This window comes from Ictidomys tridecemlineatus, chromosome 7, assembly GCF_052094955.1.
Source record: "Ictidomys tridecemlineatus isolate mIctTri1 chromosome 7, mIctTri1.hap1, whole genome shotgun sequence".
NCBI lineage: Eukaryota > Metazoa > Chordata > Mammalia > Rodentia > Sciuridae > Ictidomys > Ictidomys tridecemlineatus.
Genome location: NC_135483.1, coordinates 170,070,812 through 170,090,141, shown reverse-complemented (window position 1 = coordinate 170,090,141; position 19,330 = coordinate 170,070,812). Strand labels below are relative to the sequence as shown.

Here is a 19,330-nt window from a genome sequence, read left to right as displayed (position 1 = left end):
GAGAACCAAAGGGCATTTGGATTTTAACCCTCTGAGGAGTAGTAGTAACATGCAGTTGCCCGAATATCTTCACTTATTTCTCAGAATCCAGTTGCCAAGGGCTGGAAGGGAATTGGGTTAGGTTCCTGGCCTAACTTCAATGACTTTAACAACAGAGTCAGAAGCAGCCCCAGGAATAGAACAGATCCTGGACAATTCGGGACCTCTGACACAGTACTAACAGAGTTGTTAGAGGAGGGTCAAATTGAAAATTGTTTTTTAAGCTAGCTCCACTGGGCCTGGAGGTAGAGGTGGGAAGTAGGGAGTAATGAAAAAGAATCTAAGAAGAACCAGTCAGTTTCTGTTCCTTGTATCATCCTGAGCTTCCTCCTGCTAGTCATTCTCATTTGCACTGAAGAGTTGTGTTTTGTTTTGTTTCTTCATTCAGTCACAGGTGCAGTTCTAGAAAAGGAAAGTATATTTGTTTTCTAAATCCAGCATCATTCTCAGAAACTCTACTGCTTAAGCACCCTTGAAGAAGGATTCTCATGTCTCAGATGCCTGGTGGTTAAGAACACAGGCATTTACCAGTTTGGATAAGAATTCTAACCATGCCAATTTACCAGCTGAATGGTTTTTGTAAGCACTTTAATTTTGATAATCTTCAATTTTCTAATCTGTAAACAGAATGAAGACTCAAAAATTATATTATCATAGGTTCTTGCCCTTGGAGGAGGATGTTAAAAGCCCCCTTAGTGTGTGCATTAGTGCCTTCTAGCATATCCCCGCCCAGCAGCTCTCAGGCTGGGTCTGTATTTCCATGGTGCCTACCCAGCACAATGGGTTTCTGTTTGGTTTATTGGTGGGTTGGTAGGCCCTTAACTTTCAATTTTGAACAAAGTAAAGTCTTGCATTATCTTTCTTTCTCTAAAGTTTCTTTAGGTACTAAGGATTGAACACAGGGTGGTTCACATGCTAGGCAAGCCCTTTCCCCTGAGCCACACCCTCAGCCCCTAAATTCTTGCTTCTCTAAGCCAATTTTTTTTCTACTATACTAACTTTTCTGCCTTAAAAAAAATCAGCATAAATGTATTACCTTTTCAAGTATCTGAAGAAAGCTATCAAGCCTCTTAGGTCTTTCTCACTGGTTGTTTCTACCATTCCAACCAAGTCACAATATCAAGGCCCTTCCTTCACTTTCCTGAGTCTGTCCTTTTGCACTGCTTCAGTTTTTCATTGGTCTGAAAGTCTGTTTTGCAGAATTCAGCAAAACACTCCTGATATAGCATAGTCATGAGTAAATGGAATGCCACAGTGGCTAGATTTGTTTTCATTACCATAAAATAATTAAAGATGTTTATGATAAATGTCCTTAAGCCCATCACGATAATGAATCTGGCTGCAAAATTATCTGGTTATGAACAATAGGCATGTTTTTACAACTTATGCTTTAGTTTATCTTTCAGTTCTATATTTTATCCCATACACCCTCCTACCCTAGGAGAAAAAAGGCCAAAATATGTTCAAGAATAATCATGTATGAATGCAAGGAAGTTCTAGAATTGTCCTTTCTCTTCCCCCTATATTTTTGCTGCTGTGTTGAAGCTGCATTCCTGTTGCCAAAAAAACAAATTTCCTTTCCACCTCCTTCATCAAGTTCACTTTGTATTGCCCTGGATGATGCATAGTATTGTTTTTGAAGGGACTTCAACCTTGATATATTCTGCAGGTTCTTTAACTATTGTTCCTTTTCCTTTAGGAGAATAGCCTTCTCTTTTATTTAAGACAGGAAATATCTTGATGTAAATTAAAATAAGAATATAAGATTGCCAATTCAGTTTCCACCCTAAATTCAGTATTCCCTTTGGATTTCTATAAATGTCATTAACAATATGTGATTGAGAACCAAAACATCTTTAGTGCCAAGTAATGATGAAATAGAAATATAGTGGCACAAACCACAACGTGCCCCTGCCTTCTCTGGCACATTATTTTTGTGAAAGAACTTCAGATCATGGTTAAAGATTCTAGTCTCAGACAAGTGTAGTCATTGTTGAGACTTTTAAATTTTTTTAAAACCATGAGAGGTAGCTATTTGTGAGAAGTTATTTAATCTGTTAGGTACCCTTCTGCGATCCTTGCTTCCAAAATTAATTCTTCATTGACATAACATTGCCCAGAAGAGATTATGTAAAATAAAGACATTGTGACCACCTGAAACAGAATAAATATTTTTTAAAAAGAGAGATGAAAAAGGATGTTCATATGGATGAACATACCCAACAACAGAAATTAAACAATTCAGATCTCCACTACACATGCCCTACAAAAATAAAATTACAGGAGTCTAGTACATCAAAGTTTTGAAATTCAGTGCTGACTTCTTATAAAAATTATTTGTGGGCTGGGGATGTGGCTCAAGCAGTAGTGCGCTCGCCTGGCATGCGTGCGGCCCGGGTTCGATTCTCAGCACCACATACAAACAACGATGTTGTGTCCGCCAAATACTAAAAAATATTAAAATTCTCTCTCTCTCTTAAAAAAAAAATATTTGCATGCATAGAAATCCCTCTCCAAGAGAAATGCTTGTTTGGAGAAACTTCTCTCTACAATGACCACGGCTTTGAAACATTACATTATTGATGGCTGTGATTCTTTCCCAGACTCTAGATAAAATTTGCAGAGAAATGAGATGAAGATGTAGACTTTATTTCTTAGTCAAAGGTGAATAAATAGCATTTTGAAAAGTGGGGAGAAGGAGCTGGGAGTATAGCTCAGTTGGTAAAGTACTTGTCTTGTAAGCCCAAGGCCCTGGGTTCAATCCTCAGCACCAAAAGAAAGAAAAGTGGGGAGAAAAATATAGAGTTCTACCTTATCCTATTTTCTCACTTCTCTTAGCCAGATAGGGTGATGGATAAACATGGTATTTTGGGGATAGATGCAGAGGTCCCCAAATCAGATGGTAGGCATATAACAAATGTGTGAACTCCATCCAGATTTTATATTTTTAAAAATGTGAATAAAACCCACAAAAATATATTTCAAAATCTCTACTTAAAATCTTCTCATCATTTTCCTGGAAGTAACTCAATGAAATGCCACTCACTTTCTACCTTCTCCTCTGTCTTCTGCTTTGACTCCTGAACTGGTAACAATCAGGCAGGCACTGAGTTGACCACCTTTTTTTTTTTTTGTACCAGGAATGTGCTTAATCACTGAGCCACATCCCCAGCCCTTTTCATTTTGTTTTTTTTATTTTGAGACAGGTCTCACTAAGTTTCTTAGGACCTCGTGAGTTGCTGAGATTGGCTTCAAAATTGCAATACTCCTGCTTCAACCTCTTGAGCCACCAGGATTACAGGGATGTGCCACCAAACTGATCACTTTTTGAGGACATCCTTCTGGGATGATTGTAGTAGCTCTGAGTTAGGCTCTATTACTATTCCTCTTTCACAATGAGAAAAGTAAGGGTTCAAAGTAGCAGGTAGTTTGTCCAAGATCCCCCAGGCTGGAAGATGCAGGTTAGGATTTGTTGGAACACTAATTTCTAGCTGGTACATTCGTACAACTGGTACATAAGTAGACAATGAATTTCCAAACATGTGCTGCCATCTTTTTTTTTTTAATAATAGGGATTGAAATCAGGGGCACCTAACCACTGAGCCACATCTCCACTTCTTTTTTGTATTTTATTTAGAGACAGGGTCTCACTGAGTTGCTTAGGGCCTCAGTAGTTTTCTGAGGCTGGCTTTGAATTTACGATTCTCAAGCCTCAGCCTCCCAAATTGCTGGGATTACAGGTGTTCACCACCGTGCCCAGCATGTGCTGCCATCTTTTACTCAAATTGTCCAAGCATGGGAATTAGACATTCAGATCATCTGGCAAGTTCCTTTTATGAAGAGAACCTGATCCCATCATAATGAAAATAGATGTCATTTCATTTCCACTTGATTCAGTTGTATTTTTTTTATTATTATAAAGGAAAAACTTTCTCTCAATTTCACTGCCTTCAAAAATGGAATAAAACATTTGCGTACTTAAAATGCAAGCTTTCTGTCCCAGGTAGATTTTCAGTGCCAGCTCAATAAAAATGTTATTAGGGAGGTTATACTCAGTTCAGCTAAGCTTCCTGACTCTATTCATTTACTAAATCGATTTCTTTCAAATATGTCTCCCTCTGCCGAGTGGGTGGATCATGTCTGTAATTGCAGCCACTCAGGAGACTGGGGCAAGAGGATCACAAGCTCAAGGTCAATCTGGGTAATTTAGTGAGACAGTGTCTCAAAATAAAATAAAAAGAATTGGGGCCAAGCTACAATAATTGTACTCTCTTGGTTAACCAGTTTTTCTAATCTCATGTCAACTAAAAGTTTTTGTAATTAATATTTTCAGCATTTTATTTGTTTTACCATGTCTTTGAAAGAACAAAAGATACTGCTATTTAAAAGAAATGAATATAGGGCTGGGGCTGTAAGTGGTAGAGCGCTTGCCTAGCATGTGTGAGGCACTGAATTGGATCCTCAGCTCCACATGTAAATAAACAAATAAAATAAAGGCATGCTGTCCGACCACAACTACCAAAAATAAAAATTAAAAAAAGAAAGAAATGAATGCAAATTGTTGACTGCTTATTCTAAAAATAAATAAATTAATTAATTAAATAAAGAGGGCTAGGATGTAGCTCAATGGTAGAGCAACCCTGAGTTCCAATCCCCAGTACTACAAAAAATAAAAAGCATCCAAAATAATCAAATATGTATTCCTCATCCCTATTCTAACTCTTTACTATAGTAAGTCCTTCCATTTTTATATTTCAGTTGTGGAAATTGTCACCTACCTGATCACCTTACTTCTAATCAAGTTCTTTTCTAGTCTGTCTCCCAAACTACAACCAGATGATTGTTACAAAAACAGATTCAGCCATGTCACTCCCTGCTACAGATATTTTTGTTTACTTCCAACTGGCAGTGGAATAAAATACAAACCCTTAACCATGACAATCAAAGGCCTGCATCATCAAGAACACTCCCTTTTATGTTGTCTCTTTTCCAATGAAACCAAAATAATTTCCTTTTTTTTTTTTTTTTGTACTGGGGATTGAACTCAGAGGTGATTTACCCCTTAGCTACATCCTAATACCTTTGTTTTTTATTGTTTTGTACCAGGGATTTCAACCAGGGGCACTTTAACCACTGAACCTCATCTCCTGCCCTTTTTATTTTGAGATAGAGTCTCACTAAGTTGCTTAAGGCTTCACTAAATTGCTGAGGCTAGCTTTGAACTTATGATCCTCTTGCCTTAGCCTCCCAGATCACTGGATTTACAGGCATGCACCGCTGCACCTGGCTATCTTTTATTTTGGACAAGGCCTCACTGTCTTGCTTAGGTCCTTGCTGAGTTGCTGAGGCTGCCCTTGAAACTTGTGATCCTCTTGTCTCAACCTCCTGAGCTGCTGGGATTATAGGCATGCACCATTACACCCAGCTTCATTCTTCATAATACAGCAAACAGTATTTTTTCCTTTGTCTTAATGCCTGGCATTAAGCAGTAAATGATATTGGAACTGCAAATAGAGAAAATGCTTCTCTGCTAAAGGATAGGCTGTGCCAGGGCTTGAGGCAGGAGGGTACAATCAGATAGTCACTGTCCTACCACCTCCCAAACAGCAGGAAGGGTATTACCATCTCATGTTCAGTTTCAGATTAAACCCCACTTTGCTCCCCTTGTAAAATATTGCTGTGCCTCAACACCTTCTAAGCAGGGATCATTCATTCAGAATGCCGCAAAATACTGTACTGGTGCCAGACATCTCGAGTACATTCTGGGGTGTGGTATGAAGTTTATTTCTAATTGTTGGCAGAAAACACTGAACAATATTCCAAATACCCTATCCACCCCCATCACAGCACACACACAAACACACATGCTTTTCAAAATATCTTTCTTCCTTCAGAAGATAGCCCTGGAAAAATAGGTTGCAGATCAAATATGTTTGCTGGATCATGGATCTGTGGTTTTCGCCAGTTTCTCTCACATGTCAATAGATTCTTTCTTGTTATCCACTAAAAGGCAAAATACATGTTCCTCTAAGGACTTCTATGGTTTTAACAGGAGATACATTCTTGAGTTTTTCCCAGGGTGTGTGGGAGCCCTGCACAGGAAATTTACATAGGCAAAGGTCAGCAGCATTTAATATTTCTCTGTCAAAGTAGGTTAAAGCCAAAGTTTCCCTAAGATTCTGTTAGATACACATTTTTGCAATGGTCCATGAAAATTCATCTAATTCAACACTATGGAACTAAATTAAACTTCTCTGCATTCACCAAACATTCTGCCAGAAGGAATTTTGCATTTTGTCAAGGTAGATGAACAAAATGTTTCTCTCTGTAGCTGAGCCTCATCTAAAGCCACATTTAAAAGTGTGATGATGCACATTTCTACCAGATGTCTTTCCCCAAAATCATCTGGATTTTATAGACTGTCACTACACTTTGTGCCAGAACTCTTGCAGTATAATTTATTTGTTCAGGAAAATGTTTTCAGCTTTACCACCTACTAAATCTGAATAAATCAGAAACCAATTTGTTTAATTCAATAAATACTGTTACACTCCAGAACTGGACAATTTGAGTATCTGGATCAACATAACCCAGGAATGTGATAATTTGGGTCCTCATACCAGCTGAATCCCTGAAGTAAACATGTCGCTTCTCATCACAGGAGTCTAAGCACTGACTTTTCAGATTCCTAAACTTGGCTCCACACCAAGCCTTTTCCACACATTTCTAATAGGCTTGGGTGGACCCACTTATATACATGTACACAGTGCAGCTTGGCCATTATTTAAGTGACTCCTTGGAGATTTTTATGATCATGAATATATTAGCCTTTATTTCAGTCAAAATTATTTATTTGCTTTTCAGCAGCACATATGGTTTAAGACAACTACAGTAGCTATTTCCTATTTTCAGTCAGTCAGGTCTAAAAGCTTCATCCTGGCATTGTTATTATGCTCTTCCAATGAGAAAACTGATGTCTCAATAGAAAGTCACTGCCCATCAAGACACTTGACCTTTCCTGTTTAATGAAAGACAGTGTTTACTTGAAACCCACATTCAATAACCACAGGTGGTGGCACACACTTGTAATCCCAGCTTCTCAGGAGGCTGAGGCAGGAGGATCACAAGTTGGAGGCCAATCTTAGCAACTTAAAGAGACTCTATCTCAAAAAATAAAATAAAAAGGACTGGGAATGTAGCACAGAGATCGAGCACTCTTGGGCTCAATCCTGGGTACTACAAAACAAGTAAACAAAGAACAAAAATCTAGGTCTAAAGATACATATCCATTTACTATCCACTTTCATTTCTGATTACTGCCCAACACAGCTTCTTTCTATAGCCCAGACATCTCTCTAGTCTACCTCTGAGACTGCATTCATAGTTCCTATCACCACTCAAAAAATATATGTATGTGTATATATCTTTCTGTATCTCCACTTGATTAAATTGAAGAAAATTTTCCCATTATCTTTCTGTGTATCTTTTATCCTTCTTATTCCATCAATAATAAGCAGATATATATAACACAATGTGATTGATTATAAGATAATAACAATTTATGTTATTCTATTCTATTTTGTTGAGATGGAGGTCCCCAAACCTGGCCTGGAACTCTTGGGCTCAAGTGATGCTCCTGCTTCAGCCTACTGAGCAGCTGAGATTATGGGCCTATACTACTGTGCATGGCCCAATACCAATTTTTTCTTTTTGGTACCAATGTTGAATCCAGGGGTGCTTAACCACCAAGCCACATTCCCAGCTCCTTTTTTTGGGTCCTGGAGATTGAACTCAGGAGCATTCGACCACTGAGCCACATCCCCAACCCTGTTTTGTATTTTATTTAGAGATAGAGTCTCGCTGAGTTGCTTAGCGCCTTGCTTTTGCTGAGGCTGGCTTTAAATTCGCTATCCTCCTGCCTCAGCCTCCCCGGTCACTGGCATTACAGGCATACACCACTGCACCCGGCACATTCCCAGCTCTTCTAAATTTTTATTTTTAGTCAGATCTCACTAAGTTGCTTTGGTTGGCCTCAAACTTGTGATCCTTCTGCATCAGCCTTCCAAGCCACTGGTATTACGGGTGTGCACCAACATGCCCTGCTTGATACCAATTTTTTTGAGGGGGAGTTACCAGGGATTGAACTCAATGGCGCTTAACCACTAAGCCACATTCTCAGCCCTATGTTGGATTTTATTTAGAGAGAGGGTCTCACTGAGTTGCTTAGTGTGTTGTTGCTGAGGCTGGCTTTGAACTCTCCATCCTCCTGCCTCAACCTCCCAAACTGCTGGGATTACAGGCTTGCACCACCACGCCCACTGTGCCTGGTCCCAATACCAACACCAATTTTTTGTTTTGATTTTAGTTCATTTGAGTTCTTCCTTTTTTGGGAAGTGGAGGGTGCTTAAGATTAAATCCAGGGCTGGAGATGTGGCTCAAGCGGTAGCGCGCTTGCCTGGCATGCGCAGAGATCTGGGTTCGATCCTCAACACCACATAAAAATAAAAAATAAAAAGATATCGTGTCCACCTAACAAAAACTAAAAAATAAATATAAAAAAAAAAAGATTGAATCTAGGGGCCTTATACATGTTAGGTGAGCACTTTGCCACTGAGCTATACCCACAGTTCCTAGTTTGTTTGTTTGTTTTTTGGAACTAGGGATCAAACCCAGGGCCTCACACATGCTAGGCAAGTGCTCTACTACTGAACTATACATCCAGTTCCCTAGTTTTAATAGTTTAAAAACATCTCCATAGGCTCTTAAATTTGGCAGAAATGCACAAGGTAAGTCTTTCTTTGTGAACCATATTTTTTACTTTAAGGTTGCAAATATTATTTTGAGACTGCATTATCACACACTTCATTTGCATTCCCTCATATATACAAGATCTTAAATATTTTTTTTTTAATGGTACTGAGGATGGAACCCAAGGCCTCAAGTGCTCTACCATTGAGCTACCTCCACAACCCTCTTAGATAGATAGATAGATAGATAGATAGATAGATAGATAGATAGATAGATAGATAGATAAAATTTTAAAAACTATCTATTTATTTATTTAGTGATTCTGGGGATTAAACCCAGAGCCTTGTGCATTCGAAGCAGGCACTCTATTAATTGAGCTATATCCCCAGTCCCCTCTTAGTTTTGTTTTTGTTTTTTTTTTAACAGTTTTTTTCCCCTTAATGTTTATAAAGTACAATGTTAATTATAAATTCAGTTGTTGGGCTGGGGATGTGGCTCAAGCGGTAGCGCATGCCTGGCATGCGTGCGGCCCAGGTTCAATCCTCAGCACTACGTACAAACAAAGATGTGTGTCTGCCGAAAACTAAAAAGTAAATATTAAAAATTCTCTCTCTCTCACTCTAAGAGATAACATAAATCATCAAAAGAAGCTAAAATTGGAATCCTTTTTGTGAAATTTACCAATGTTTAAATCAGAGCACTTTTTCAGCCAAATTAAATACACAGACCACGAGTTTGCAATCTCTATAAAGCACAGTTGCTTGGTAGTCAGTCAGATGAATCATAATAGGCTGAGCCAGGACTCCAAGATGAGAGCACCCGCTTGGAAAGAGCAGATACAGCTGCAAGAAATAGAAGAAAGAAGTTCAGGCTGAGATTAATATAATAAAGGTTTCTTAACCTTGGTTCATTGACATTTGCGTCAGATAATTATTTGTCGTCACTAGCTGCCCGTTATAGGATATTTTGGAGCACCCCCGCCCTTAACCACTCTTTGACAGTAGCATATCCCCACCCATTCTCCCTTGTGGCAATCAACAGTGTTTCTAGACATTACCAGATATCCCCCTGCAAAGCAAAATTGCCCTGGATTGAGAACCACAGGTGCAGATTTGGAAGCCATAAAGCATGAAAATTAGTATCAAGGAAATAGGGTAGCATGTGAATGTTCTAACGGGGTGCGGGGTGGGGGGGCACAGAAGCTTGGAGCCTGGGAGACAGCAAACTAGCAGAGGCAAGAAATGTGATAACAGAGGTCAAGGTTCTCCAGAGGACTAGCAGTCCAAAACTGGAACCTAGGAATAAGGAGTAGCAATAAGACAATAACCCAGTTGCCAAATTAGAGGATGAAGAAGTGGGAGCATGGGTCAAGATGTCTGCCAAGTTAGTTACACTCTGAACAGGGAACATGGCTGAGTTCAAGTCTGGGACAAAGCACAGCTTATAGGTAGGAACTGGAAGACCCAAGCTGTGGGAATCTGAGCAATACAATGAGGCAGGGACTGTCATCTAACCAGTGATGACAGGAAGCAGGATGACGGATATGCATGGGGGCTTGTTATTCCCTCTAAAGGACCAGGAAGGTTGTCACAGCTGCAGAGAACAATTCTGGTCCTGGATGCTGGTTCATTATTATATTTCTACATTATTATATATTTAATTAATGTCCTTTATGTTATTGTAGTAATAGAAACCCAGGAAAGTGAGGGATTTGTCCATGACATTTTTTCCCTGAGGCAGGGGTAAGAATTGTCCCATTTCTCATAGCCAGTCTGCACTACCAATTGAGAAAAGGTTGAAGTGAGAATCTCTGGAGAGACCTCTGAGTAGCACCAAGTCTTGCAATTACCTCCTGGGAGCAAGGACTGAGCATTTATTGTTCTGTATGGGAAAAGTCCAATTTGAGAGTTTTAATGTATAGTTTTCTTCATCACTGTTGAAAATCTCAAAGTCTGCCCTTTGTGTCTCAAATTGGCAGCTGGGATGAATGTGGCCCAGAGCTGTTTTGTTTTAAATCCATAGTTTAAAAGTTAGAAACCTTTCACATTAAAAAACATAAGCCAGGCATTGTGGTGCATACCTATAATCCCCGAGACTCCTGAGGGATTAGGCAGGAGGATTGTAAATTTGGGCTGTGTAGCGAGTCCTTGTCTCAAAATCAAAAAATAAAAAGGGGCTGGGGATGTAGCTCAGTGGTAAAATGTTTACCTAGCATTTGAGAAAGCTCTGGATTAACCCCCAGTTCCAGGAAAAAAAAATGTAACCTATTGTTTCTATCTATCTTCAAAATAAATGTAGACTCCAATAATTTCTTACCATCCTTACTGTTACCACTCTAGTCTAAGTCACTGTTATCTCTAGCCAGGATTCTACAATAATTTTCTAACTGATCTCCTGATTTCTATGCTTTCTACAACACACATAATAGTCTCTTGTTTTTGTTTTTTGTTTTTGTTTTAGTTGTAAATGGACACAATACCTTTGTTTTATTTACTGAGAACCAAACCCAGTGACTCACACGTGTTAGGCAAGTGCTCTAACACTGAATCCCATAAAAGTCTCTTCTAAACATAGCAGAAACAGGCATCTTTCTATAATACAAATCAGATTTATCTTTCTGCTCAAAATCCTCCAACAAACTACAAGTATTTACATGATCTCACCTTTCACATCCTGTTGAACTGCTTTCCTTCTGTTTGTCCTTTGCTCATTTTTTCTCACCTCATTCTAGATGTACTGACATCCTTCTGTTTCTGGAACACATTAGATACCCTTCTGTTGGAGGGATGGCAGTTCCCTATGCCCAGAACACTGTTCAAGCCTTTGCACTTCTCTTTTCAACAGTCCTACTCAGTCTACCTTATTGAAAATTAAAACCACTCCCACCTCCTTCATCCTGTCCTGTCTTTCATCTTTTTAGGTTACTTACACCTTTAACACAGATACAATTTACTTTTTTTTAAGACCTATATGTGAAACAGTATTACAATAATTTACTTTTTTATTTTATGGATTGATTGATTGATCGTAGTCCTGGGGATTGAACCCAGTGGTGCTCAGCTATCATTGAGCTACATCCTCAGTTCTTTTTCTTTTGAGACAGAGTCTCACTAAATTGCCAAGCCTGGTCTTGAACTTGGAGATCCTCCTACCTTGGCCTCTCGAGTAGCTGGGATTTCAGATATGCACCACTGCACCTGGCTTATGATTTTTATTTTTATTTTTAATTTTATTTTTAATTTCTGGGGATTGAACATAGGGACACTTGACCACTGAGCCACATACCTAGCTCTATTTTGTATTTTATTTGGAGACAGGATCTCACTGAGTTGCTTAGCACCTCACTTTCGCTGAGGCTGGCTTTGAACTGGCGATCGTTGTGCTCCAGCCTCTCCAAACTGCTGGGATTACAGGCGTGCACCCCCGTGCCCAGATAATTTTTATTTTTTTACTATCTATCTCTGCCTGCTAGAATCTAACATTTGAAAAAAAAATTCTTATTTAATGAAGAATCCTAACCAGCTAGAATAAGGCCTGAAAAATGTAGGCACTTAGTAAGAATTTGTTGAATGAATGAGTGATCAGGATTCAGAAATGGTGGTTGCTATTTCTGGATTCTGTGATGGGCTGGATCATGACTCCCCCAAAAACAATTTGATAAAGTCCTAACCTCCTAATGTACATACATGTCAAGGAATGCCAGTTTGCCATTTACCCACCAGAAGAGGCATGAAATAGATTTTCCCTCACAACCTTCATAAGGGAACAACCTTGATTTCACATTTCTAGCCTCCAGGCTGCAAGATAATACATTTCTGATATTTTATGCCATCTGGAAACATATTTTATGATGCTCTGTTAAGGTAGTCCTAGGAAACAAATAGTCTTCAGACTAACTGAGGTGTAAGGGAGGTTTGGAAACTCAATCAGATCTGGAGGTGCTGTAAAGGAACATACAAACAAGGAGTAATAATTAAACAAGAATATGCCCTTAAGGGTTAACTAAATCTGCTCAAGAACCCCATAGGATAGTTGAATTCTACCTTCTTTTCTTCTGCTCTAAGTCATAGGGAAAATTCTAGCATGTATTTTCCATGAAGAATTCAGCTGGCCCAGAGGCTCAGGAGACTGAGACAGGAGGATTGTGAGTTCAAAGCCAGCCTCAGCAAAAGTGAGGCCTAAGCAACTCAGTGAGACCCTGTCTCTAAATAAAATACAAAATAGGGCTGGGTATGTGGCTCAGTGGCTGAGGCTCCTGAGTTCAATGAGGATAGCCAAAATAATAATAATAATTGTTGGGAAAACATATAACGGCAGCAGCACCCCAGAGAAAAACCCCAACATGGCGCCTAACGACCCTCTTTCTCCTCTTTTTTCTTCCACTGCCAATGTTCAAACCCCAATTCTTATTGGGGCTAAGGTGGGAAGCCTTAGCCCCAATAAGAATTAACTTCTTGGGCTCCAGAACTGACATATGGAAGAGCTTGCCAATAAACGGGCGACCTGTTATCTACCTCAGCCCTGCTACCTCTCCTTAGACCTATATAAACCCACAGCCTTTTGTAATAAAGCGGAACCTCTCCGGTGATCTGTGTCATGTGGTGTCTCCCATTCATAGTGCGGTTCGGCGTCTTCTAGTCTTACAATAATTCAGCTGGGCAGCATTCAGCTCCTCTTGAGGCTTTGTCTCCAAGCCTAAAGTGATCCTTGAATTAATTTATTCATCTGCTTTCTAGAAGATTAGGATCTTCTCTGGTAGAAGGCTTTGTTTGAAGGGATTCTGTTCATCCTCAAGATATTGCTCCCCCATACCCCCAGGAGAATTGGAGCCGTGTGTTCTACTTCTACCCAAGCCCTGTGATGATCATGCTCTCCAAGCAGATTCAGTAATGATACTGGAAGAGGGAGACTCCTGGGGTGAGGATAGTCGTTGTGAGCTATTAGGGATTTTCCATGGGCTTTTCTTGAAAGAAGGAGGTTCCTTCTACTTGCCATTTTGTTTTACAAGGTAGTTCAAACCACCACCTGGGCTGTTTGGCTGCAAAATTCCTAATAGCCTAAAAGAACAGGTCATAGACACCAGGAAGGTAGCCATGTTCTAGTATGTAGAGAGCTGGAAGAATTTGTCACTGGGGAGGATCAGCTACCAGAAGGAATGAGAGGGCAGAGTAAGATCCCAGGTCTGAAAGAACAGAGCAGCAAAGACAGAAGTCAATTCTTGTTCAGTGGAGTAGGAAACTTGAAGGAAATGATTTGGTGTCAAGGAATAATTCAGGATCCTGGGGATAGAACTGTGAGTAAAGGTTCCAAAGATTCTGGCAATGACATTGATTTAAGGGTAAACTCAAAACGCTCTCCTGAGGCTTTAAAATTATCTTGGTTCTGAATAGGATTTGTAGCAGAGCCAAACACTTATTAAGCATATATTAAATACCTCTTATATATTAGAACTTGTGCTAGGCACTGTGGAGTACAGAGTTGATAGACATTATTTCCAAGGAGATTCCAGTCAGTAGTGGAAAATTTAAAAATAAAGGAATGACAAATATAGTGTGTTAAGTGTGATAAAAGAAGCATGACAGAAGAGGGGAATGATGTAGTGGTTAAGAGTTCAGGCTCTCGGTCCAACAAATCTAAGTTTAGATCCTGCCTCTACAATCGCAGTTTGCATGATCTTGAGAAAGCGTGTCTGTTGATATTCTTTCTTATAATTGAGAATAATAGTAGTTCTTACCTATTGTATAAGATTCTTATGAGGATCAAATTAGATCATACATGCCTGGCAGCTAGTAAATTTCCAATAACATTGATTATTATTTACAATAATAATAATAATTATTATAATTTTCTGTAGGAAAATAATGTCAGGAAATGGTTCCAAGGCAAGGTGGCATTTGAGTTGAATATTGAAGAACAAAAGGAAGTTGGCTGGGCCTAGGAGGAAGCTATTGAATTGCTTTTGTTTTTAAATTATGCCCTGCCAGACTCCTCAAAAGATTTTAGGTAAGATAATGAATTCAATGATAGTCAATTGAATTCAAGATGCCTGTGAGTAACAAGGGATTTTTTTTTTTTTTTAATCTTCTCAGCACTGGGGATTGAACCCAGGGTTGCTCTACCACTGAGCTACATCCTTAGTCCTTTTTGAGACAGGGTTTTGCTAAGTTGCTCAAGGCTGACTTGGAACTTGCAAGCCTCCTGCCTCAGCCTCCCTTAGAAGCTGGAATTACAGGTGTTCCCAGTGACACAGGATGTTTTGATCTCTTCATTTTAACCCCTTCTACAATCCCAGGTCTTACATAGTTGCTGATTTTTAATTGTAGCTCCATACATGAATACAACTGTTAATATATCTTTCACTTGATTTTTAACACTGCAGATAAAAATAACATAAAATTGAAGATGCCAACCCAGTATTTTATTTTGATTAAAAAACTGACATTTGGGCTTAGTAGTAGAGTGCTTGCCCAGCATGTGTGAAGCATTGGGTTTGATCCTCAGCTCCGCATAAAAATAAATAAATAAAATAAAGGTATTGTGTCAAAAAAAAAGAAACTGACATTCAAGACTTCTTAACCCAGGAAAACTGACTTTGTTTACAAAAGAAAAGGGGCAGCAAAATGAGAACACTTTGGTAGATTATTAGATTAATTTGGTATGGGCCAAAAAAGTAAAACTGATAAAGAAATCTTTGTGTCAATAACTATAGAAAATAATTCAAATTAATACAAAACAAAGGAATATCAGTAAAAACTATTTAGCTGAGTGCCAGTAGCATTTGCCTGTAGACCCAGCTCCTCAGGAAGCTCATGCAGCTAGATCACAACTTCAAAGCCACCCTGGGCAAATTAGCAAGAGCTTGTCTCAATAAAAAAGGGTTGGAAATATAGCTCAGTGGTAGAGTGCTTGCCTATCATCCACAAGACCCTCATTTCAATCCCCCATACAACAAAAAAGAAAAAAATCATAACTTAATTGCATTCTACAGGAAGTTAATATAGAAATTAAGTGGTCAAAATTAAGTTTATTCCAAAAGATACACTTTGGCTGGGCGTGGTAGTGCATGCCTGTAATCCCAGCAGCTTGAGAGGCTAATGCAGGAGGATCATGAGTTCAAAGTTAGCCTCAGGAACTTGGTGAGGCTCTAAGCAACTTAGTGAGACTCTGTCTCTAAGTAAAATATTTTTTAAAAGGGGTGGGGATGTTGCTCAGTAGTTAAGTCACCCTGGGTTCAATCCTTGGTACAAAAAAAAAAAAAAAAACCTTTGGCTGAAAAGTCATCTATATTAATATAATTCTAACATGTTTGCATTCATAAACAGAATCAGAACATCCTTGGGTGCAAAAGAGTGGATCAGAATCTTCAGGGCTTACCTGACATTCCAAGTGGATGAGCCTCGAAAGCAGTTGGAGCTCTCTGTCTACAGTTTAAGAAATCAGAGATACAAATCCAGATCTGGAACTCATCACTGTGTAAAGTATTAATCTGTTTTATAAGTGTTTGTTTAATGTTAAGATTCTCTTTAGTCAGATCTACAAGCATTATGTATAGAGGAATTGCACCTGTAGAGTCAACCATTTTAATTTAACTCTTACTGAATACGCAAATGAACTCAAACAGCTTAGAGAATGATAATTGGAGAAACTGAGGCCTACCAATGCTTGGACATTGCAAAGTCGTCCCCCTAAATAGAATATGTTTGGTTATAAGATGAAATATTTTTATCTTTATGTTTCTAATAATTCACTGAACTTTTCTCATAAATATTTTTTTTTCCTTTTAAATTTGTTCCCATAGATTTCCTCATTCTCCACCCTACCAAGATCATGGAAGATTTAGAGGAACCATTATTTGAAGAATTTGATAATTATTCCTATGCCTTGGAATATTACTCTCCAGAGTCTGGTATGGAGGAAAAAGTCCACCTGGGAATTGTTCACTGGGTCTCCCTGGTGTTATGTGGTTTAGCATTTGTCCTGGGAATTCCAGGAAATGCCATTGTCATTTGGTTCACAGGATTCAAATGGAAGAAGACAGTCACTACTCTCTGGTTTCTTAATCTAGCTATTGCGGATTTCATTTTTGTTCTCTTCCTGCCCCTGTACATCTCCTATGTGGCCATGAATTTCCACTGGCCCTTTGGCATCTGGTTGTGCAAGGCTAATTCCTTTATTGCCCAGTTGAACATGTTTTCCAGTGTGTTTTTCCTAACAGTGATCAGCCTGGACCGCTATATCCACCTGATTCATCCAGTTTTGTCTCATCGGCACCGAACACTGAAGAACTCTCTGATTGTTATTATATTGGTCTGGCTTTTGGCTTCTCTAATTGGCGGTCCTGCACTGTACTTCCGGGATACTCTGGAGCTCAATAACCACACTCTTTGCTATAACAATTTCCATGAGCATGATCCTGACCTCACCCTGATGAGGCACCACATTCTGACTTGGGTGAAATTTATTGTTGGCTACCTCTTCCCTTTGCTAACAATGAGTATTTGTTACTTGTGTCTCATCTTCAAGGTCAAGAAGCGAAGCATCCTCAGCTCCAGTAAGCATTTCTGGACAATCCTGGCTGTGGTCATGGCCTTTTTGATTTGCTGGACTCCGTATCACGTGTTCAGTATTTGGGAGCTCACTATTCACCACAATAGCTATTTCCACCAGGTGTTGCAGGCTGGAATTCCCCTCTCCACTGGTTTGGCATTCCTCAATAGTTGCTTGAATCCCATCCTTTATGTCCTAATTAGCAAAAAGTTCCAAGCTCGCTTCAGGGCCTCAGTTGCTGAGATACTGAAGTACACGCTATGGGAAGTCAGCTGTTCTGGCACAGTGAGTGAGCAGCTCAGGAACTCTGAAACCAAGAATCTGACTCTCCTGGAAACAGCCCAATAAGTTTACTTTTCCACAAATCAGTACCAGGTTTTTGTGTTAGTCTCTTGACAAATGCTTCCAGTTTAAATTTGATTCCAAGATTTAGCACTGACCATGTTTTGTTTTGTTCATTTTGTTGACATATTTTTTTGTGTGGATATAAAACTTAGAAAGGATCTGTACAATATTTTTTCTGCACTTAATGATCTGTGTCATTCTTGCTAATTATATCACAGTGAATTAATCATCACTGTTGAAGCAGTATTGTTTTTATCTTAACTTTTTAAAGACCATAATTGTTAATATTAAGTGTCTAATTAAAAAACATTAAAATGTTTGCTTAAATCCATTTTAATTTTTACAAGTAACCTATTAGACATATTCTTAACATACATGTATACTTCTTTATGTAATCTATTCACATTTGTGAATTAAAGTGACAGTTAATTTTAAATTTTTGTTCCAATTAACTACCATTACGCAATAAACTGCTCCAAAATGTAGTTGCTTAAACAGGAATTATCGTCTCACAAACATAAGCATCAGGAATTCAAAGGCACAGAAGGGAGGTTTGTCAGTGCTTTGCCGTCTGGTGCCTCAGCTGGACTTGGTTGTGCAAAAGGCTGAGGCTTGGAACAGTTGAGGTCTGGCTGAGCAGCTTCTGTCTCATCCTTTCACTCCCCATACAGGTACCCCACCATGGCTCTTCAGAGTGGCCAGAGCTCCAAAAGCCAATGTGGAACTTCTAGTCCTTTTAAAGGCTATGAATGGAACTAATACAGTATTACTTCCATTGTACTTGATTGGTCAAAGTAGGACTAGACTGGCTCAGATTAAAGGTGTGGAACACAGAGCATCCCCTTCTCCCATCTCTTGATGGCAAGTGTCAAAAAACGTGTGCCTAAGTCTTATCTCTTGATAAAATTGTTTTTGAAAAATTCTGGATATGTGCAAGTGTGTAGATTAAAAACACTGACATCCAGATGGTGGATAGGCCAGCCTAGTTCCACTGTAATTAGAGAATGCTTGAGGATGTAGATATTTCTACATTCTGCTCCTACAGGTATAGACACCAATATGAGATCAATATAATATACCTTTAGGTCAGCCTTCCATTTTTTGTGCACTTATACAATCCTCAAGCTCTCAAGAAAATAAAGTGCTGCCCTCTGGTGGCTCTTTTGTTACTAATAATCTGAAAATTTCCCCCTTGATTTTAGGTTTAGATTTATTATCTGATTAAATCCTCTTCATAATGAAAAATTTTTTCACACTTTGGTACTCACAACATAAAATCAGACTGAAAGGAAAGAGCACTGAGGATTTTTTGAAGAAACTGACCTAAACAAATCATTTTAATTTCTTTGGTTCCTGTCTAAAAAACGAGACAAAGATAATTTCCACTGGGTGCACACCTATAATCTCAGTGATTTGGGAGGCTGAGGCAGGAGGAAAGTTTGAAACCAACCTCAGCAACTTAGTGAGACCTGTTTCAAAACAAAAAGGGGGGGGGGAGGGATATGGCTTAGTACTTAAGTAATCGTGGGTTCAATCTCTGGTACCAAAAAGGGGAAAAATACATTTTCCAAGCTGTACTTTTATAAAAATTAGTTAAAAAAAATACAAACACCCACATATACGAATATATAAATCTAAATTTGTGTCAATT

The 19,330-nt window shown here is 38.9% G+C and overlaps 1 protein-coding gene across 3 annotated transcripts in view; it reads left to right on the top strand.

The window, feature by feature from the left end:
* Cmklr2 (chemerin chemokine-like receptor 2) overlaps positions 1 to 18,164 on the top strand; it is a 38,901-nt gene extending 20,737 nt beyond the window's left edge. For 2 of the 3 annotated variants that reach the window (XM_040294789.2, XM_021733122.3), the window contains 2 exons: positions 16,110 to 16,265; positions 16,586 to 18,164. In XM_040294789.2, coding sequence (XP_040150723.2) covers positions 16,615 to 17,682 — 1,068 coding nt within the window. In that variant the 5' untranslated portion in view covers positions 16,110 to 16,265; positions 16,586 to 16,614 and the 3' untranslated portion in view covers positions 17,683 to 18,164. The remainder of the gene's footprint in view (positions 1 to 16,109; positions 16,266 to 16,585) is intronic. The other variant, XM_021733123.3, reaches the window with a different exon arrangement.
* The last annotated feature ends 1,166 nt before the right edge of the window (positions 18,165 to 19,330 follow it).